Source organism: Diaporthe batatas (assembly GCF_019321695.1).
Source record: "Diaporthe batatas strain CRI 302-4 chromosome Unknown Contig00004, whole genome shotgun sequence".
NCBI classification, from domain to species: Eukaryota; Fungi; Ascomycota; class Sordariomycetes; order Diaporthales; family Diaporthaceae; genus Diaporthe; species Diaporthe batatas.
This window is the reverse complement of record NW_025408551.1, coordinates 1,698,972-1,720,904: the sequence shown is the minus strand read 5'-3', so window position 1 is coordinate 1,720,904 and position 21,933 is coordinate 1,698,972. Positions and strand designations below refer to the sequence as shown.

General features: G+C 45.4%; 5 protein-coding genes across 5 annotated transcripts; 3 read left to right on the top strand and 2 right to left on the bottom strand.

The window, feature by feature from the left end:
* The first annotated feature begins 7 nt into the window (after nt 1-7).
* Nucleotides 8-1,773, top strand: KVR01_004612 (uncharacterized protein). Its single transcript, XM_044786215.1, has 4 exons — nt 8-261; nt 334-385; nt 525-627; nt 722-1,773. The coding sequence occupies exons 1-4, from the start codon at nt 255-257 to the stop codon at nt 755-757; spliced, it is 198 nt and encodes a 65-aa protein (XP_044646776.1). The 5' UTR covers nt 8-254; the 3' UTR covers nt 758-1,773.
* A 1,334-nt stretch (nt 1,774-3,107) lies between these two features.
* KVR01_004533 (uncharacterized protein) lies at nt 3,108-7,039 on the top strand. The gene is made up of 4 exons (XM_044784325.1): nt 3,108-3,639; nt 3,859-5,097; nt 5,165-6,463; nt 6,522-7,039. Exons 2-4 carry the CDS (start codon nt 4,599-4,601, stop codon nt 6,548-6,550), a joined length of 1,827 nt encoding a protein of 608 aa, XP_044646697.1. The 5' UTR covers nt 3,108-3,639; nt 3,859-4,598; the 3' UTR covers nt 6,551-7,039.
* Nucleotides 7,040-7,469: 430 nt separating this feature from the next.
* On the top strand, nt 7,470-11,066 carry KVR01_004509 (transcription factor TFIIIC subunit TFC4). Its single transcript, XM_044785037.1, has 3 exons — nt 7,470-7,699; nt 7,772-9,846; nt 9,907-11,066. Exons 1-3 carry the CDS (start codon nt 7,584-7,586, stop codon nt 10,929-10,931), a joined length of 3,216 nt encoding a protein of 1,071 aa, XP_044646673.1. The 5' UTR covers nt 7,470-7,583; the 3' UTR covers nt 10,932-11,066.
* A 2,249-nt stretch (nt 11,067-13,315) lies between these two features.
* KVR01_004518 (uncharacterized protein) lies at nt 13,316-13,714 on the bottom strand (the record flags this gene model as incomplete). Its single annotated transcript, XM_044781819.1, has 1 exon — nt 13,316-13,714. One exon carries the CDS (start codon nt 13,712-13,714, stop codon nt 13,316-13,318), a length of 399 nt encoding a protein of 132 aa, XP_044646682.1.
* Nucleotides 13,715-14,055: 341 nt separating this feature from the next.
* KVR01_004502 (uncharacterized protein) lies at nt 14,056-16,305 on the bottom strand. Its single transcript, XM_044784857.1, has 3 exons — nt 15,621-16,305; nt 15,184-15,555; nt 14,056-15,118 (listed from the first exon to the last, which is right to left on the bottom strand). The coding sequence occupies exons 1-3, from the start codon at nt 16,015-16,017 to the stop codon at nt 14,250-14,252; spliced, it is 1,638 nt and encodes a 545-aa protein (XP_044646666.1). The 5' UTR covers nt 16,018-16,305; the 3' UTR covers nt 14,056-14,249.
* Nucleotides 16,306-21,933: the final 5,628 nt, after the last annotated feature.

Genomic DNA, 21,933 nt, shown 5'->3' with positions numbered 1-21,933 from the left:
TGGTGCACAGTTTACAGGTGAGCGTACAGGACAGTACAGGGATTGCCAAGATCTGTTGCGTGGTGTCGGGCCCGTGCGCCTAACGTAGTGAAACGGTCAACTTAACGGAAGATTCTGATTTTCACGGGGCGGCCACAGGCGGCCACAGACGCACACAACCTTCCAAAACTCTGCAGCCCGCGCCGAAATTGACCAAACACCATCATCACCATTGACCAACCGACGAACCCCGGAATCGCGGCAAATCAGTCACAATGGCCAGTATGTCAACCTCGCCGTCCCTGATCAATGTGATCATCGATTTCTAGATAACTGACCGCTCTTCGCACACAGAGTCCAAGAACTCGTCTCAGCACAACCAGAGCAAGAAGGCTCACCGTAACGGGTATGTGACCAGACCAGCGACCCAGCTCAACCCCTCCCACGCAGCACCACATGCTGCCCTGGAGACGACCGATGGACATTCAACGCAAGAGCGACTGGTGATCACGAACAAGCCATACTGACGATTTGTCCGCAAACAGTATCAAGAAGCCCAAGACCAACCGTTACCCCTCCCTGAACGGCACCGACCCCAAGTTCCGCCGAAACCACAGATATGCCCTGCACGGCACCATGCGGGCTCTGGTGAGCAGCCCCGGACCAGGCATTCGGCCTATGCGCTCGGCCGCGACGAGGTCGAATGGGACACCCGGAACTTGAAAGCTGACAACCATCACAGAAGGAGAAGGCGGAGGGCAAGCGTGAGACGGTTTAAGGGGACGCGACCGAACCGAAGCGAAACCGAAAACTAGACTCGATGACGAGGGATTTGGCTTGCGACAGGGCATCATACCATCATGACGGTCGGGAAACAAACTACAGGGGCGTCTCTTTGTGCTTATATCACCCAGGCTCTGAGCGTCACGGCTAGGATGCCACATCGGCCGTGACCACCCAAATTCGAAGGCATCAACGACACCGTCCTGTGTGCACTGCGTGCCCAGGTCACCGCTGCTCGATCCGTCTCTCGGGTGACATGCTCCTCCATCCAAGCCCCGGCCGCCGGCGTGATGAGGAGCAACCTCTGAAGCCTGTGGCCCTGGATGGAGATGATGGTCACTGACCACCAGACCTCTTCCACGGTCCATCACCCCCTCCCCCCCCCATCACCCCATTCTCCTCCAACAATTATGACATCTCCATGTCAACGGCATTAGTGTGTACAGCATTGAACTTATCTCCATGTTCAAAATGACTGAAGGATTTTATCGTGCCAAGATCGATCTCCAGCCTGTCTATTACCAAAGGCCTGCGCATCTACGCTTCTCAAGCGGCCTGGGCCCATGAAAGACAGGCCACATCTCTACATCCGGATAACGGGATCATGTTTGATTGACTCCAGACATCTGCTCGGGGACTGAGCGCAAGTAGGAGCTCTTGCTCGCCCAGCTTGTCCCCGCGTGTCTCATATGTGGTGCGACAAGACATTACATCTCAACGTGAGCCGAGGGCGTCAAGTCCGATTTCAGATAGCCGAATATATTGCCCGTTTCTTCGAATGGCTTTTTTGCCGGGATCTGACTGCTTTCGTCCCTTTGGTATATTTATGTGGGAGTCGGGCTTCATCTGGAGCTCTGTGTGACGCGCACACAGCAAGTGTCTGAAACGTGGGCTTAGAACGACTGCTTTTCACCTTTGACTGCCAAGACCTAATCGGCACGGATCCGGGGTGTCAACGAGAGAGGAAGAGGAAAAAAGAAGGTTTCTCTCGAATCGTGCTTTGGATTCTAGACCAGGTTCCTGGACCATCATATCACGAATGTTTCTACTTGCTCACACGGGTGTCCCGGGTCACACGGATAATAAGCCGTGGCCTCGTGGGAAGCATGACGACGAAAAGAGTCAGGCACCGCCCGCAAGGGGCGATCACCGGAGCGCGGGCTATTCGTTGCTATCTTTAGCCAGCAAGGCCAGCATGGCCAGCATGGCCAGCCAGCCAGCCAGCCAGCCAGCACCTGCGCGGCGAGGGATAGAGAATTCCGGTTGTGTGGGCGGCTCAAAAAAAGGCCGCGAATAGAAAATTGGGGGGCCCATGGTGCCGTTGTAAAAGGCCTGCCTAATCGAGCATGCTCGTAGGGTATTTCTGCGGGTCCTGGCCGCATGGCAATGGGGCCAACAAGAGCTCGTGTGCCCTCTCTGATGGATCCAGGGTGAGATTGAAGGAGCTGATGAGCAGATTTTTGAACCTGCGCAGGCTTCTTGGACACCGGGCAAAACGGAGGGCAACGCTCGGCCGGGAAAGCGTCGGGGAGGAGGGTCTGTCGGAATACCTGGGCTGCCTTGCCTGGCTTGGGGATGCAAGCCGACGGCTTAGACATATGTGGCCGTAGGCTATCTATCTGTGTGCACGTTGAGACTAGTGCCTGCTGCCAGACTGCACAATGACTCGCAGTCTGGCTGGACTGAGAGCATCTGCCGAAACTGGGCTTGTGGGAGGATGGCGTGCCTGAATCAATCAATAAATCAACCGCCAGGCTCTTGAAGCGAAACGGCGTCCCAGTCAGCGTTGCCAAGGGCCATCAAGTGCCCAGGCGCAGGATCTTGGGGGCTTCTCCAAGGTCAGGTAGGCCAGGCGGCCCTGCCAGCCCAGGTTTCGCGCTGCCCCAGCCAGTCGGCGCTAGTGGGCCATCACAGCTGCAGAAGCACACTCACCCACCACACCCACACCGGGGGAACAGCCAGGTACAGCCAGGTACCCAATCAATCCATCCATCAATCCCACTGTGGCTGTTCTCGTCCCGCACGCCTCAGCATGGGGCACCGGCTGCGCAAGTAGGTATGGAGCTGAATTTTATAGTCGCCCGTTGTTCATATTGTCATCAACGGCACTATCATGACCCGTCATCTCTTTCCCGGCTGCCCGTGTGATGCAGCAGCCACCATCGAACCCGCTGGCGAGTGGTGCCACCGAGCAGCGACACGAGTTACAACAGAGTTCCATTGAGGCGTGAACGGTAACCTAGGCAGCTGCTTCCAAGCATCCTTAAAAGCATACATCCTTATCCTCTTGAGGATCGGTCGGCCTGTCTGTTCTCTTGATTGAGTTCGTAACATATGTGAGTAATCACAAGTAGGCTGATGGATCCCCCCCTCCATTCCTCATTCCCACCCTCCACCCGTCTTGTGCTGTACACACAGACGTTGAATAATCCCCCGCCCAAAGGAAGCAAGCCCTCGAGGACCTCATCGGCACCCAGCTTCCTTCCTCCCCATCTGGGCGACCTTGTTTGCTTGTGGGGCCAACTCATTCCTCGCAAACCTTTCCTCGTGCCATATCTCCATTTTTCTTCTTCTATTGCCTTTTTTTCTCTTCGCCCCTTCCCGTACTCGGTGCTTGTCCCCGTCGGCGAGCTACCGTGTGATCTCGAGCCGCAAATCTTACCTTGTCGTCGATCTCCGAGGTGCCCCAGCAAGCACCAAATTCATCTCAACTCGGTGCTTGCCGCCCCTGCATTCGTCCCTTTCATCCAGAACCTTGGGGCATACAGAGTTGCCTTGCCAATATAAACTCCCGGCCAAACCCATCTCGCCTTCTGCCACAGTAACTAACTGCATGTGACCACCGAAGCTGAGCTGCAAGCTGCCAGTGTTTCCGAGGTCTGTCTCTTGCACTCTGCCCACCTCTCCCAACCCTGCCAACCCTGCCTAGTCAAGTAGCTAGCCCTGTCGTTTGTCGTCGCCGCCGCATTATCAGACCCACATTGGCGCGGGATCCACAGCACACGCCCCCAATCCATTTCCAGGCGGCTCGCCTCTTCGAGCAGCCCCATCGCCACCATCCAGGCCAGCCGATTCGCTGACAACGTAATCCTGCAGACCTCCAACTATTTCATACTAGACCACCCGAACCCCTTATTTTCCATTAACTGCCCGCCTCAACCCCCCCAACCGTATGCCCTGTCGCCTCTCTTCGACTCGACTTCACTCCTCTTTTTGGACATCTCCTTTGAGGTCAGCCGGTCACTGCAGGAGCCTACGAAAAGTGTGCATCTCTTTGTCTTCTCCCCTTCGTGAGATCACTTTGCTCGGCCACCACCTTTTTTAATCCGTCCTGCAAACGACAAAGAGCCCGAGCCCCAGTCCGAGCCTGCGCAAGCCTGCGCAAGCCTGACCTGGCCCCAAGCCTGAGCTTGACCCTGACCTGACTGAGCCTCAGGCCCAAGCAGCCCCACCAGCATCGTAATATCTATTCGAGAAGGGGACAGCACCTCTCCCCATCCCGCCCATCCCGTTTTAGCATAGCCGCGCGGTTTTGGGACAAACTGTCAGGTCGAAAAATCTACGAAACGCTACTGTGCTTGTCACGGGCCACTCGTTGTCCCCGACACGTCCCGTCCGATTCCTCGAACAGCCTTCCAGTCCTGTTTCAGGTCCCCATGCGACACGGCCCTGTCCATTCGCAGCAGACCGGCAGGCCAGGCTTTCACTTTTAATACAAACACCTACCCATCTTTCAACCTCCCGGTCTCCGCCCCAGCCCATCGAGCTCCTGTCTCGGCTACCAACCATCAACTCGACTGAGCCCTTGTGTCGTTGTGTTGATTGGTCCGCTCACAATGTCCAACATCATGAGCAACCGCAACAGCACCCCCGAGGCCGGCAACGCCTCCTCCCTCCGGCCGCCCTCCTCCAGGGCGATCGGCGCTGGCCACCAGCTTCGTGCTTCTGCCGACATAGCCTCCCTCACCGGCACGCCGCAGTCCAAGCCCATCCGCCCCAGCTCTGACTTCTACGGCCAGCCCCAGCACACCCAGGCCCAGGGCGAGCTCGACCCCCAGGACAAGGTCGCTCAGCAGTGGATCGCCGATATCGACCAGTATGAGACCACCTTGGAGGAGATGGCAGCCGCAACCCTGGATCAGGACTTTAAGGACGAGCTGAGCGCTATTGAACAGTGGTTCCGGGTTCTGAGCGAGGCCGAGCGGACTGCCGCCCTCTACGCCCTGCTGCAGCAAACCACCCAGGTGCAGATTCGCTTCTTCATCCAGGTCCTGCAGCAGATGGGCAAGAGCCACCCCATGTCAGGTGTCCTGTCACCAGCCAACTTCGACAAAGGTGAGGACGGCCACCGTTTGCTCCGTTGTGAAGATGTGGTCGAGGTAGCTAACACGTTGAGGAACAGACCCCATGTCGAGCCGCCTCAGCGACGCTATGGGCAAGCTGAGCGTCGATTCTGCCAGGAACTCCCTCGCCCGTGCGCCCTCCACCAACAAGCGCCAGTCCGGCCTCGATTCAAGCACCATCAATGCGATGTTCCCTGATGCCGCCGCTGCTATTGCCACCGAGAAGGCCAAGTACACGCAATCCACGGGCACAGCCCCTCCCTCGAATCGAAACAGCACTGTCGACAACCGATCCTCCCTCGTCGCGCCTACGATCTCAGGCCCCGATGACTCCAACGGCCAGAGCCCATCTCCGTGGGGCCAGGACCAGCGGCCCAAGTCATCCACCGGGCAGACGCCCATGGGCCAGTTCGTACAGCCTCCTCCGTCTGCAGGGCTTCGCTCTCCCCGCCCACCACAGATCTCGGGCAACCAGCAGATCAAGAGCCAAACGATCACCACGGGTGGCGACAAACAGGCTGGCGATCTGCCCCTGCTCTCACCGTATGGCCCTAGTGGTGGGAACTGGGCCTCTATGGTGAACACCCCCATGGTTGCCAACTTCAATCCCCAGCAGCAGGGCAACAACCAGGCAGACATGGTTGCGAATGCTACGGCGATGAAGCTCGCCGCGCTTTCCACGGTCAACAACCGCTTTGCACTCGACGACGTGCGCAAGTACCGTCGTGCTCGATCCAACGATGCGCCGGGCGCCCCGCTCTCACCTATGCCCCCGGGAATGGTGCCTGGACAGTTGAACATTGTTATGAGCAATGAGCGCGGACAAGTCCTGACGCCTGAGCAGATGATGGCCATCCAGCAGCACCAGCAGCAGCTCGCTGGCGGCGACAGGTCGCGACCCAACTCACCCGGCATCGCGATGCAGGGCGGCTTCCAGCCGATGGGAAACTTTGCCTCCCCGCAAGCCAATGGTTTCTTGAACCCGTACAGCAGTGCTTCGCCCCTGCTCAACAACGGCATGGGTTCCTTGAACCTCGGTGGAATGGGGATGGGGATGGGGATGGGGATGGGAGGACACCACGAGGGTTATCTCTCAGACCATTCTGACATGAACCGGGGCCGCTCACCGCGTGGTCGTAGGGGAACCAGCAAGCCCCCGGAGGACCCGACCGATCCCACCCTCTTGCAGGACATCCCAGCCTGGCTGCGCAGTCTGCGTCTGCACAAGTACACCGATAATCTCAAGGACTTGAAATGGACCGAGCTGGTGGAGCTGGATGACGCACAGCTCGAGGCCCGTGGTGTTAATGCCCTCGGTGCCAGGAGGAAGATGCTCAAGGTGTTTGAACAAGTCAAGGGTAGGTCGTGACGGTCATCCCTCGTGCCTTTCTGAGTGGAAACTGATATTGTGCACAGAAGCCAAAGTCACGGGCAAGCTCCCATAAAGAACTTACTTAATACCTGTCTCGACTGGTCGAAACGCTGAACTATGCATTTCATCTCGACGTGAGTTGACCTCACTTTTTGCGGACAGAGATACGTACATTATTTTCCTCGCCGCAGAGGTCTCTATGATGGCAAAAAAGTCGGGGGCAGCATCCTTCATCAGTATGATTTTGGCTCGGCCGACATCTGGATACGCAGTCTGGTATATTCATGAAGACGTCCCGGTAGATGCACCACACAAACACACGCAATTCGAAACACAACAAAGCAATTTTGGCTCCTGGGGAGGGAATTGTAGGATGGAGGATCCTCGGAACATGAAGAACTGAGAAACGAGAATCTCTGGAAAGACAGAAAGCCAGGTAGCTCGGTAGCTCGTACAGAGGAGCAGATTTTGAGAAGGCGCCGTTACTTTCTCAGTGGTGAAGAGGGTACGCCTCCGTAGTCTAGTTGAGGAGAAATCGCAAGACAATACGATTTTTTAGAGCATCATCTGAACCACAACTGCCAGCCTGAGTGTCCCAGTCGCCTTCCCATGAGTACGAGCGTGTGGTTTTGTTTCTTGAGAAACGAAAAGGCGGAATGGTCTGTCTGGTCGTCAGAGCGAAGGCGTGGGGGGCGTGGACTGTAGTGGCCTGATGAATCTCGCTGACGGGACCTGCATCGTTGGCAGCTGCATATTAAACTCAATAGCTGTCTCGTTAATCGAATTGGCTTTCTTTTGTATCACACCAGAAAGGTTGCATCCAAGCCTGTACATACGTGTGTGCCGGAAGCTGGCTTAGTCCCGTATTAAACGCCAAAAGCGTATATTTGGAACACTCGAGGTACCTTAGTACCCACGCTAAAACATGCTTACAGGGTTCGAAGTAACTCGATCTCAGTGGGGCGGGCAACTTCACTTGCACTGTACCTACCCTCGTCACAAGCTCAACCTTTGAAGAATGTGCGCCAGCATAGAGTCTCAAACAACATTTCATTTCATGGACTGACCACAAGTCGCGTCAACAGCATCAGGTGTTTTGGCCCACAATGGAGGCGGATTTTCGAGACCTCCTGGCTCCGCCGCCTGAGCAGCCTGAAATCTCGAATATCAACAATGTCCTCTCAATCCAGCCCCTGCCACACGCACCTCTTGCCGCCCATGAGTATGTCTCATCTTATCACATACCCCATTTCTTTTCCAACGCATTTACCTCGATTCTCTGACACTTGGGTAGCTATCTGGACGAGGACGATGATATAGACGCGACGGTCTACCAGGAGCATGACGAGGAGCTTGAGGTTTCCGACGCCGACTCGGACGACTTTCGCCTCAAAGCCGACATTGCTAAGCTCGATGCCGACGTCGCTGCCTTCAAGGCCTCCATGGCCGCAGATTCCTCGGATGACGATGAGGACCTCTTGGACCCGCGGCTGGCCATGGGCTCTGGCCTGCCCCGCAAGCGAAAGCCCAAGCGGCCCAGGCTGGACATCGCGCCTGGATCCAAGCGCCGTGCGACCGTCGCGAAGGGCAGCAACATCGCGGCGCCCTCTGCGGACATCATGTACCAGCTGTCGAAGGCGTCCGAGGCGTGGGGCCAGGGGCGCTTCGAGGAGGCGCTGGAGATCACCCTCGAGATCATCCGTGTCAATGCCGAGACGTGGGACGCGTGGGTGATGCTGTCCTCCATCTACGAGGAGACGGGAAACATGGCCGAGGCGATCATGGCCAAGTGCTTCGCGGCCCACCTGCGGCCCAGGGACTTTGACGGGTGGCTGAACTGCGCCAACTACGCGCTGGACGACGTCACCCCGGGCCAGCGCGAGACCAACCTGGCCACCGCGCAGCTGTGTTACTCCGCCGCCATCAGGGCGAACCCCAAGAGCCTCAAGGCGCGCGTCGGGAAGGCGAACTGTGCGCTCGAGGCGGGCAACTCGAACGTCGCCGCCGCGGAGTACTCCAAGGTGCTGAAGAGGAGGCCGTACGACATGGTCCTGCTGCGCAACATGGCGGAGGCGGCCTTCGACGCCAGGAACGCGAAGAGGTACGTCGAACAAGCCAGGGGTTACTACGAGAATTTGATCCAGTGGATTCGCTCGGGCGGGCAGCCCCTGAGGGGCAACTTCGAGTGGTCGGACGTCATCATCTTTGTCGAGATGTGTGCTTTCCTAGAGAGGTACTCTGATGCCGCGCTGGCCCTGCGGTCTCTGGCGCGGATGCTCATCGGGAGGGCGAACGAGGAGTTCTGGGACAGATTCGAAGACGACAGGGAGTGGGATCAGGAGGAGGACCGCCGTTTGGAGGTGCACGAATACGACACTCACAAATACCCTCGTGAATCGTATGGCCCGGCGCTGCCTCTGGATCTCCGAGCCAAGCTGGTAGTTTATCGACTCAAGCTCCAGCAGGAGGAGGAGGCCACCCGCCACATGCAGTGGCTAAACTCACAGGACCCAGGGATCTTCGACTTCTTCCTCGATACGCCGTTCGTCATCAAAGATCTCGCAAATGAATTATTCGAAGCCCGAAGGATCACCACCGCTCTAGAGTTCTACGACTTGTATCGGCGGTTGATTGTGGAGCCCGACGCAGAAATCCTTGTCCAACAGGGGAAATGCTATCTAGAAATGGAGGACCAGGCTACAGCCGAGGAGTGTTTCATCGCCGCAATAGAGATTGACGACGACAACATTGAGGCGCGTTACGAGCTCGCCCAGATGTATGAGACGAACCAGGAGCAAGAGGAAGCCTTCCTTCTTGTGAACGAGGCCCTGCAGCTCGAGCGCGACCAGAAGCGGGATGCTCGGAACAATGGCGGGGAAGACGGTGAGGCGCAGGCCAAGAGTCAGAAACGAGTCCGGCAGAAGGTCCTTCGCGACAGAGCGGCCCGGCCGAAGCGTGCGAGGCGTGTGTACATCCGCCGCATGGCGAACAAGGCGCAGCGGGAGAAGTACGAGGAGAGCGTCACCAACAACTTCAGAGACAAATACCAGCGGGTGTTGGACCTGCGCGAGCAGGTCAAGAGCGGAGACAAGGCCGCCGAGGAGGAGTGGATGGCGGCCGCTCAGGATCTGGTGGACGACTTCCGGTCCTTCAAAGAGTTCTACCCTTGGGACAAGTACCTCAACTTTATGGGGTATGGGTCCTTTTTCCAGGAAAACAGGAAGAGAAGAGAGCAAATGCAACAGCAACAGCAGGAACAGGAACAGGAAGCGCAGCAGCAGCAGGAGAGGGCCGACGGTGACCAGGAGGGAGCGGATGCCCCCGAGCCCAACAACGAACTCGAGGCTATGGCGGAGCGACTGCAGCAGAGTAAGTCCCAGGCATATGTCCGGACCACATTGCAAAGGCAAGCTGACTGACATTATCCAGACCTGGCACCGGATGAAGGCGATGACTCCACGCAGCCCACTCTTAAGCGCAGCGAGCACCGTGGTATTCCCTTCGACGAGTGGCTCGACCTCTTCCTCGAGTATGCCATCAGCCTGGCCCGGCACCAGAAGGCAAGAGAGGCATACCTCGTCTGCCAGTCGGCGCGCGACTCGATCGTGTACAAGTCCAGCGACAACACCTTCCTCATCCACGTGGCCTGGGCGGCGTGCGCGGTGTACGCGGCAGACGAGGAGACGTGCGTGGCGGTGGCGCGGTTCTTCATGCGCAACAACCCAGCCGCGACGGACAGCTACCGTGTGTTCAGCGCGCTGTGCCGCGTGTGCCAGTCCCCGGTGTCGTGGTACGCGTCGGGGCCGGCGCAAAAGTACATCCTGCGGCAGATCAAGGCCATGGACCGGACGCTGCTGCCCAACGACGTGGCCGAGTCGATGATGGGGACGTGGGACAGGGCGCTGCCGCGCGAGGAGGGCCAGGGCCCGCGGCACGACGCGCTCGACGTGTCGCTGCTGATGCTGTACGGGCACATCCTGCTGACGAGTACTAGTTATACCTACGCGCTCAACTACTTCCTGCGCGCCGCGGCGCTGGACCCGCACAACCCCATGGTCAACCTGAGCACGGGCATCGCGTACGTGCACTACGCCATGAAGCGGCAGGCCGAGAACAGGCAGTTCATCATCGCGCAGGGGATGCACTACATGTTTGAGTACTACGCGGCGCGCTCCGCGTCCGAGGACGTCGTCGAGCGCCTCGAGGCGCACTACAACGTCGCGCGGTCCTACCACCTGCTGGGCATCTACCACCTCGCCGCCGAGTTCTACGGCCGCGCACTTACTGAGGCGAGGGCGCATCGGGACAAGAACGGCGGCGGCGGCGGCGGCGGGGAGGATAGTATGGTCAAGGACTTTGTTTATGAGTCTGCCGTCAACTTGAGGACGTACTCGCTTACGAACGGCGACTACGAGAGTGCCAGGGCGTTGACTGAGGGGTGGCTTGTTTTGTGAGGGGATGTCGTAGGTGAACGAGAGGCGGATCATAGGGGAGTTGGGTGGATAAAGCCTTGCAAAAGGGCGTGTTCTTCATAACCTGCTGCAGCCCGACTGACAGAGGCAGATGCATTGCGGTCCTACCAGTCCTGCCTGATGTGCCACCAAGTAGTTCTGTATACAATTTTAATGTAAGCAAAGTCCCTTGCAGGTTAGGTGCATCAAGAAGGTGCATAGGAAAGCGGAATAATCTCATCCTGAAAGAGTTCAGGATTAATGATGTGATCGAGTAAGACGGCGCAATGTTACAGTGCAGTGTAAGAGACGCTTTCCACTAGAGGAGCTGAATCCCTACTAATCTACAGGATTTACCCTTACATTTTATTAGCGCAGGTATAAGGTAAAACCTATAATATTACCCTACCTAATTAATTAAAATCTTCTAAATATCCTTTTATAATTAAATATATAGTATTAAAAACTTTAAGGGTTTAATATTATATATATTTAATAATTTATTAAGTAATTTATTTAAATAAATAATAAGTATTTTAATAATTTTTAAATTCCTTAATCTTTTTTAAAAATCTTTATTTAAAAGATTAAAGTTTATAAATTAATTTAATTTATTAATTTAATTAATTATTAATTTTAAATTTTAATTTATTAATTATTATACTTAATTAATTATTAACTTTACTATTATTTTAAATTCCTATAATTTAATATAATAAATATATTAATTAACTTTAAATTATTTTATTTATACTCTTTTTTATTAATTATAATTATTAATATAAATTATTAATAAATATAATATTTTTACTTATTTTTTATATTTTATTACTTTTATTATTTTATAAGTTTATAACTTTTAAAACTTACTTTTTAAGATTAAGGTTTATAGTTTTAAATTACTTAACTTAACTTATTAACTTATTTATTTATAATACTTAATCCTTTAATTTATTAATTATAACTTTTAACCCTCCTTTAATATTATTATAATAATAATTTTATATTATTTAACTTAATAATTATATTACTTACCTTTAAATTACTTTATTTATACTTTTTTAACTTAAAAGATTATTAATTAAAAAATAAATTATATTAAATATTTTCTTTTTTATTAATTTTAAATATTAATTAATTACTTTATAAACTATTTTAATAACTTATTATTATTTACCTATTATTAACTTTAATTATAAGGTTTTTAACCTATTAAATTATATAATAATTACTTTTATTTATTAAAAATTATTATTTATAAGTAAATAATATATTTATATTAATATAAATTATAATAATAAATATTATAAAAACTTTATAAAAGAAAATTAAAAAATAAAAGAAAAATAAGAAATAGTTTTTAATAGTTTATAATTATTTAAAATTAATAATACTTTAATTTTATTATTATTAAATTTAATTTTTAATTAAATATTTTAATATAAAATATTATATTAATAAACTTAATTCTATTATTTTTATATTAATTAAAATTTCTTTAAAGTTTATTAAAATATTATTTTTTATTAAAAATTAATTATATTTAATTTAAGGATTTAAAATTTTAAGTTAATAATTTATTTATTAGTATATCTTTTATTTATAAATAAATTATAATTTAATAATAATAGTAAATACTTTATTTTATTTTATTTAAATACTTTTAATATATTAAACCTTTTAAACCTTTTAAACCTTAATTTATTTATTTTTAATATTTTTATTTTAATTTATTAAATTATTATAATATATACTTTATTTTAACTTAACCTTATAAACCTCTTTTTTATAAATATTATTTATTATAATATAATTACCTTCCTTTCTTTATTTATTTTAAACTTTAACCTCTTTTATATTTATAATAATAAAACTTTAAATAATATTAAACTTAACATTTACTTTAATAATAATAATAATATTAAAAAATAATTAAATAAAAATAATATAATAAAGTCTATTTTTTTAATAATATTCACTTTATAATATCCTTTAATTTATATTTATTAATTAACTTTATTAATATAAAAAACTTATACGTAATTTAATACTTATAGCTATTCTTTTCTTAGAAAATCATTGTTTTGCCTAGAGACTTAGACTCACCGGCTGCAGTTCCGGAGGGTGCCTTTAAAGTGTCAGAAACTAGGGAGTACTAAATTCTCGCCTTCGTTTTATTTAATCTCTTATTCAACAGTCAGTTTCGCCATCACATAGGTCTGATCGCATAAGATTTCCTGGAAAATCCCACGTCAAGTGGACTGAAATAAGATTGGCTACCTGAGCTCTCTATTATGTGTAATGCCCGTTTTTGTAGTGTTTTTAAGCCCCCGATGTCCAAAAGTGCTGTCTTATGTTTGAGGTTGTGCTAGATCTTGATAAACCTTTTATTTGGCGGCCTTGCCCGCCTTCAGATTTGCCAAAGCCTGCTTCTCCAGCGAAGTGTGGACTCTCTTCGCCTCAGCGTCCTGGTCCTTGGCTTTGGTGTCGAAGACCTCCACGGCCAGGTCGGCGTGCGTCCCCTTGCTACCCTGTTTACCGACCCAGGTGATGAGTCCCTGGGACTTGGCCTGGGCGTTGACCTGGAAGTGGAACGGCTTCTTGCCGTCGTTACTTAGGGGGCCGCCATCTAGGCGGAGGTCGAAGGCCTTGTCTTTGCTCTGAGTTGGGAATATCCGGGCGTGTCCGCTTTGCACGGCAGTCGACTTGGCATTCTTCAAGACCTTCGCCTTGTTAGGTCCAAAGGCGACGTCCAGAAAACCGGTGATAGACTTTGATCCGGACATACTGGTGATTTGTTGGAATATTTTGTTGTGACGAAGATTGTGGGAAGTATTAATAATTTGCAGAGAAATTTGGGAAAATATATTTGAGATGTGTATAGGACGCTTTGATACTGTGATGTGACGAGGATGATTCTTTATTCTGGATGCTGAAAGATATATCACACCCTCATCAAGTAAGAAGCCAATAGAATTTATATCAGGAGGGAGGACGAGGTCATTTTGGTACGGCTAAAAATAGGATGCTCGCGCAACGTTGACCAACGCTGCCCTGCGGCTCAGCAGACTCTAGGAGGCTGGCTCATGAGACCACCAAGAGACCTGCAAATCCTCATTGTGGAGAAAGGAGAACAAGGACCCGGAGAGGTGGCCGCGAGACCCAAAAAAACTACTAAAAAAGGACACTGGAAGGCTGGCTCATGAGACCAACAACAGACCTGCACATCCCCATTGTGGAAAAAGAAGAGTAGGGACCCGAAGGGTTGGCCGCGAGACCCCAAAAAAACTACTAAATAAAACTTCTGATAATGGTAACGTTCTAGCAATCAAATGGCCAGAGCTGCCTGGCCTTCTCCTTCTCCATGCCATCATCCTGTGCTGTGGCTAACCATTGCTCCAAGAGCTCGGCCGTAGCCTCCTTGACCGTCTCGCAGTTCTCCATAGGGACCCATCCTTCTTCATTGGTGTTTAATCCCTGAGCGATACCGTTTCTCAGTCTCACGGCGTCCTGGAAGTCGTTCCATTGCCGAGTATGTTCGGCCATTTCTTCAGCCGTAAGCTGATACGGAGGAGACCCTTCCAGGCCGAGTTCACTCCACTTCTGACACAGTTCCACAAGCTCGTTGCGGAAGCCAGCCGCGCCATCCTTCCAACAGGTGTAGCAGTATCGAAATGGGCGAGTAAAGTTTTCGTCGCAATTCTGTGCCGCGTATAGACGTGGCGCCCAGCCTCTCAGGCCAACATCCCAAGTCTGCCGACAGATAGCCGCATCCTTGGCCAATGCTTCTCGCCTCGCTGTCTCCTCTGGGCTTTGATCTTCGTCAGATTCAGATTGCTGTTCAAATGCTTCGAAAACATCGCAAAGGTCTGGTATATCCTGATAATAGAATAAAGCGGGGTCGAGGGACGTTGATTGCCAATCAATCAGTGCGGTAATCTTTGTAGGATTATCTGGGTCGACAAATATATTTCGCTTATGCAGGTCAGGGTGCAGCAAAAGTGGCGTCGAGATATTCTCGATTCGAGGATCGCGGCTGAGCGACTCAAGAACAGCTGCGCCTCTCGTTAGGAGTTCCAGATTGGCCTCAACTGAGCCGCGGAAATCAGCCCTTCCAGGTGGGGTCTCGTAGGGCACGCGCGAAATACCTGCATCGACCAAGCCGCGTCTAAATTCGTCGAATGTGTTCCCTATAAAGTACGAAAATTTTTAGAATGGATTGCGTAGGATATTTTAATGTACAGAGCTCACGTACAAGGACCCTGATTTGGTGGTCTTCTGTCATAGCTTTGTTGATCTCCTGGGTAGCAAGGGAAATACCGTGATGAGCAATGCGGTCCGACGAAGAAGTTGTTCTTGAGGGGGACACGATGAGTGGTGTCAATGAAGTCGTTGTCGAAATATATGCTACCGTATGCAGGAAAGGTTAAATCGTGTAGTTCCTTAACTAGAAGTGTGAGATTTCGGACGCATTGCATGTGTTGGACAGAGTCCATTTGCGGCCATATCTCATGCAGCTGTACACCGGGAGCATACTCCATGATGATATACTCGGTCCCGCTTGGGTTCGTTGAATCATCACTCCAATCGAGGATTTTCGGCACTGGGATACTTGTGTTTTCCCGGACTTATATGCCGAATCAGTACAAAAATCACACATTCAAAGGCCCACAGATAGAGGTACTCCCTTACTATAAGCAATAGTTGCGACTTCTGAGTTGGTCACCAGCCGAGAAGGCCCTGCAACGGGGAAGGGAATGCGGGCGACGACCTTAGACCCGTTGTCGAGGTCAAGGATAAATGCGCGGTTGAAGTTACCTTCCGCTTTCACCCCATGCAAGATTTTCTTGGCGCCAGGAGAGGAGTCGATTGCCTTTTGGCAAAGAGTCGCAAAGTCGAACGTGACACGACGAGCATCGCGCTGAGCATCGTCAGCGCGTAGCCAACAACCGCTGGTATACTCGTACGGGTCGAAGTCGTGCTGGAAAGGCATTATGCTGGACGAGGAAAATGCCGCGCGTTGAGTCCTTATGAATCTGATGCACAGTTTCGTAGGCTTTGGTGCACTACGGATCAAACCGGGGAACATCTTGAAGGTGACTGACGTTATTTGGAGGAAGCCATCAAGAACTGGTTGTTTTGTCGTGAACTTTGAAGGATCATCTCATGTCAGCCTGTTGGGTGGCTGGCTGGTGGGGAGTGGGGCATGGGCCTCGCATTACCGGTGTTGATGCCTAAGGTACCAAAGCCGTACTGCCTCTGTTACGCGGTCTGGGGCGGTCCCCATGCACGGACGTTGGGTCTGAGAGACTCTCTTATATAACATTACTGTCGGTTGGCTTAGCTTACGCGTAAGAAGTGGTTGGTTGAAGTGGTGTGTATTGGTGTTGGTTAGAGGTCTGCCTGGCTGGGCGGCGAAGCGCCCAGTTGGGTTGGCCAGACCTGCTGACTAAGCTTGGTGGTCCGTGCGTAGGCACGGACCCACTAATCTTGCTTGCAGTGGCTAATCCACTGCAGCCTACCATTCCCACAATTACAAATATTACTCACATTAATAGTAATATCTATAAGTTATTATAAATTATTCTATTTAATTCTATTATAAACTACATTTCTTAATTCTTAATTCTTATTTCCTATTTCTTATTTCTTATTTCCTATTTCTTATTTAATTTAATAATATTATTACTAGTCTTTTATTTTATTATAACTTACTACTTAGTTTACTTAACCTACTTTATTTTATTTTACTATTATTAAACCTTTTATAGGTTAGTATACTCTTAAAATTCTAAAATATCTTCTAGAAAAGTAAATAAGAATTAAAAGCTATATTAAATATAATATTTATTTAAAAGGTAAATAAATTAAAAATTTATAATATAACTTTTATTACTAGGAAATCCTAGATATTCTAAAGTTACCTTAGCTACTAGTTCTATTTTATTAGGGTGAGTCTATATACTATAGAGACATTTAGGTTAGCCTATCCTTAGGGGCTCTTAAATTTAACACATTATTATAACATATATACCCAGACCGTTTTTACACCGGGGGCGATACTCGCTATTACTAACAACTACCTAGCATAGGCACCTTGTGCAATCTTCTATTACCTAGCTATAGCTACATTTAAGTATACTATCACTAACAATTATAATTACTTTACTAAGTATTACATTAGAATCATTAATATTTAAAGGTCTCTTTAACTATAATATCTCTAATAATAATTTATATTATTAATTTATATTTACTTATTTTATTAATCCCTTTAAACTTAAAGCTTTATAGTCTACCTTTAACTTACTATTAGTTAAATAATATTAAAAGAGCTTATAGATATTAAATATAGAGGAGCTAGCTTCTAGATTTCTAAACCTTTAAGATTTTAATTTCACTTAGAAATATAAAGTAAATAAGATTATAAATATATATAGAAGCTTAAAGATAGAGGTAACTATTAGTAATAATATTCTATTAATTAAAGATTATATTATTAATATTATGAAGTACTTAGAATAGCTTATAACTATAAAGTATTTAAAGATATAGAGCCTATTATATAATAATAACTATTTAATAAAGAATAAAACTTTATTATAAATTTAAAATAATTAGCTTAATAAATATTAAGTTATAATAAAGTTGGTTAATTAAATTAATAATAATTTTATTAAAGTAATATTAATTAATAGTTTCTTTATTAATATCTTAGCGGCTAATATTATTTTAACGTTAAAAAAGAACTTTTAAAAGTATTAATGAATTTAAAACTACCTTAAATAAGCGGGCTTTATTAGAAATTATAGAAAGTATAAACTTTAAGTTAGTTAAATTTATTAAAGTAATTTTAAAATTTATAAAGAATTTATAATATAGATATTTTAGTTATATATAAGATGTTAAATTAGAATAAATATTAATAATAGTAAAGGGTAGGGATTAAATCTATATATTTAATAAGATGGAGTTCTATATATTATATATAAGAGAGAAGGGCTAGAAGGAGATAGAAAATATATACTTATAGGCACATACTACATCTTATCTCTCTTAAATAAGGAGGTAATAGGGTTACCTAATGTTAAGTCAACAATAATTACTATTAAATAATAGGCTCATATCTAGAATAAGGATGATTACTCTAATTTCTATTTGTTATCTTACTATCATTCTGTGACTGTGCCGTGGCTGCGACTCAACTATTTTAACAATCATGCCTATATGTGGACTTACGGAACCCATGGGTTGTCGACCCGTTTCACCCACCTCAAGTCAGCTCAGCTGGAGTCTCATCGTTGTTGGTACTCCTTCTCCCACCGGTAAATGGATATCGAACGCTCTGAATGTGCGTCCGGGACAGGCTCGGAGACCGCAGCGGATGGGCTTGACAATCGGCCATGCACCCAGGCCCGCAAAATCATGAACTGTGTTCACCTGTTAAGCAGGCGTAGCTTTTGTGAAGCCAACCTTACCAGCACCACATTTCCTGGATGCTGTTAAGGTTCATTTGATGCCAGCGACTTCAAGATCAGCATGGCACGAAATGGAATTAGAAACGATGTTCCTCTAATTGACAGACTGCTTGATTGAAGTGGTTAGAAACAAATTTAGCGTTGATATGATTTGGGTGCCCATTTTGGCTGTGGTTTTCAAAAGGTGCAAGACACGTAAGTCCAAGGTTGGTTGGTGTAAGACACGGGTCAATTACAATGAACACACCGTGACACATGCCAGAGCATGACGTCAGCCGCCGCACCTACCACCAAAGCAGGCCACTACAGAGGGGCGTAGATACCTAAGGGTTGAACTATAGTTCACAGAGGACAGACCTCACTAAATCCACTTTATAAACAACATTAACACTAAGAGTAGATCCAACACCACCACTATAGAGGACAATCCCAGTTCTATCACAAACCTACCCCTCAATATCCTCCTCCTTATCTTCCCCCACCTTAACCTAAAAAGCTTCCTCACACTATACACTACCTATAAGTTATTATAGTAATCCTTAATTCAACTCAAGCTTTTATACTAAAGATAGGCTACCTATAGTACCTTTTAAGTGCTTAACTAACCTATTATCGAGTATAATAGTGCTTATTAGTAGTATATATACTACTACCTACTAACCTAGACCCATATCTTCACCTAGGGAAGCAACGGCTACAAATAACTAGGCCATAGCTATATATCTAATACTAGCAGCCTTATTGTCCCTTACCGTGGTGTACCTAGACCGGGCATCCCAGTCATTCCTAGGTGGCAGAACTGGGGCCCCAGCGGGTTTCCTATCGAGATGGAGGATACAAGGAGCTTAGGTGTTATAGCTAACATGCAGTGCGGGTATGTTATTGCTAGTGTGACTCGAGGTAACACACACACATAAACGTAGCTTACTTGTTCTTAGCGGCTGGTTAACAACCCTCCTCACCTCAAAGGGCACCCTCCACACCACCGGTATCATAAACGGGGAGAGAACTATACACACACCCCACCAGCTGCAGACCCTCACCTTCCCTACCAAGGTATAGAATGACAAGCATAGCACCTCTATTCACTAGTTCTCCACTAATTAATCTTATATCTTAACCCTCTCTAATAATAATCAAATTTAATCATAGAGCGATATAAATAAACCTACTATCCCTATTAAATTTACTAACCTATATATTAAAAAGATTCTATCCACCTATATAAACTATTAGCTATTATCTTTTAATAACTTAATTAAATAGATTATTACTAATTAAAGCTAGAGTTTAACCTATATCTATAATATAAATATTATTTTATAAAATATCACTAACTATTAATATTTAAATATAAATAGCCTTATATCTTTAAAGTATATTAAGGTTTTTAAAATTAATTATAAATATATTAAGAATATATTTAAGGAATTAAAGTATAAAAAGATACTTAATATTAAAGTTAGAAATATATTAAACTATATTATCCTTAAATATTTTATAATATTTAATATTAACTTTAATAAAGTATTTTATAAATATTTTAATAATAATAATAATATTAAGTTAATCTTTAGTTAGACTCCTGAGACTCTCAAATAAGATAGATGTTACATAATGTTAAATGTGTCCAAAAATTCAGAATTTATGTTGAAGAGGTCATGGAATCAATAAATTTTAGTATGTATTTGCTGGATCAGTCCTTTGAGCGGATTGTCTTTTAGAAGAGGAACTCATGGCCACAATCGGTACTTGATGTCCTCGTAGTTTATTAAGAGTCAGGCTACTGCGGCGTGTAAATTGACGTAATCTTTCATAGTCTGTTGCCATTACATGACGATCTGCTGTTGAAAGAAGCAACGGAATTATCAATGTTCGGGGTGCTTGTTTCGCTAGTCAGGTTCTCTCGGCGGAAATTGGTCACAGAACCCGAGTGGTTAAGATGACAGCATTCTTTCCGTTCTTTGACTGTCACATTAATGTCTTCAGCTCAAAGTCGTCTCTAGCTTTAGATTCCCAGTGCAAATGCTCATTCATGGACTTCAGGTTAGTCCATACCGGGGGGAAGGGGGGTTCCCGTTTAGGTCACACAATCCAATCAACCTAGGAAAGAATATTAAACTAATGTTAAAATTTTGAAATTACAGTAAGATACTAGTAAAAGGCTAATAAAATAATATTATAGGAAAAATCTAGTAAGGGGTTAATATTATACTAAAATTATAATTATATTAAGGTATGTTAAGAATCCTTTTAATTAGCTAGTTTTAACTTTTATAAGTTAGCTAGTTAATTAGATTCTTAAATGTTATTAATATTTTAATTCTATTAAATACCTTTAAGTTTAACTACCTTTAACCCTCCTTCCTCATCTTATACTTAAACCTAACTTACTCTATAAATACTTTAATACTATAAAGCCTTTAATAATCTAACTAATACTCTCTACCCTTAATATTTTTATAAAATTTAATACTTTAACTCTCCTAACCTTTATAAGTTAATTATCCTTAATAATAAAAATAGTTAATATTTTTTCTACTATATATATCTTTTTATTAAACTAAAATCTTTAATTAATAACTTTATTATAGTTAATTTTTAATATAATAAAAATAATATTCCCCCTACTTAGCCTTATTTATATTAATATACTTAATTTAAATTTATAATTATAATTAATTAAAAAGCTTTATATAAAGAATTTTATATTAATTAAAAAGTAATATATTAAAACTTATACTTTATTATTTATATATTAATTTTAAAATTACTACTATAATTAGCTTTATTATTTAATAAATTTAATATATATTAACTATATAACCTTTACTTTTATTTTAAAGTTATTATTATATAGTTCTTTTAAAAGTAATATCTTTTCTTTTCTTTATTATTAATATAAATTATTTATATTTTTTTAGTTTTACTATTAAGTTAAAAGTAAATAGTTAGAGTTTTAAAGGGATAAGATATAATATATCTTTTAAAAATCAACTTAACTAAGTTTACTATATAAGACTTTTCATAATAACTTCACAATCTACTATATTTATAATACCGTCTATTATTAGAAGATACCTTCCTATACTAGTGCACTAAGCCGTACCCATTGAAGGTTAAAGCCATTACAAACTACAAGCTGCCTAGTCTTAATACCGTTAAGCACTATATATAAGGTCGCTATATAACTTAGGTATAAGTTAACTAAAATAGGTAAAGATAAAGCTACCATTCCCTTAAAGGTTCTAGCTCTACTCTATAAGTAAACACCTATCCATTAGCTCCACTATATTATAAGCAAAACTACTTAAAAGTAATCACTTAACCAACCTACCAAACTAAAAGACAACTAGATAAGGTAACCACACTCTATTACTACATACAATATCTAGGTTTATAGATCTAATAGCTCTATAAAAGAAGAAATAGCTATCAACAACTAGGTCTATAACTATATAAAGGTAAACCTCCACTTTAAAGAGAAGTTATTAATATTTAAAATAGTTAATATATTTTTAAAAAAG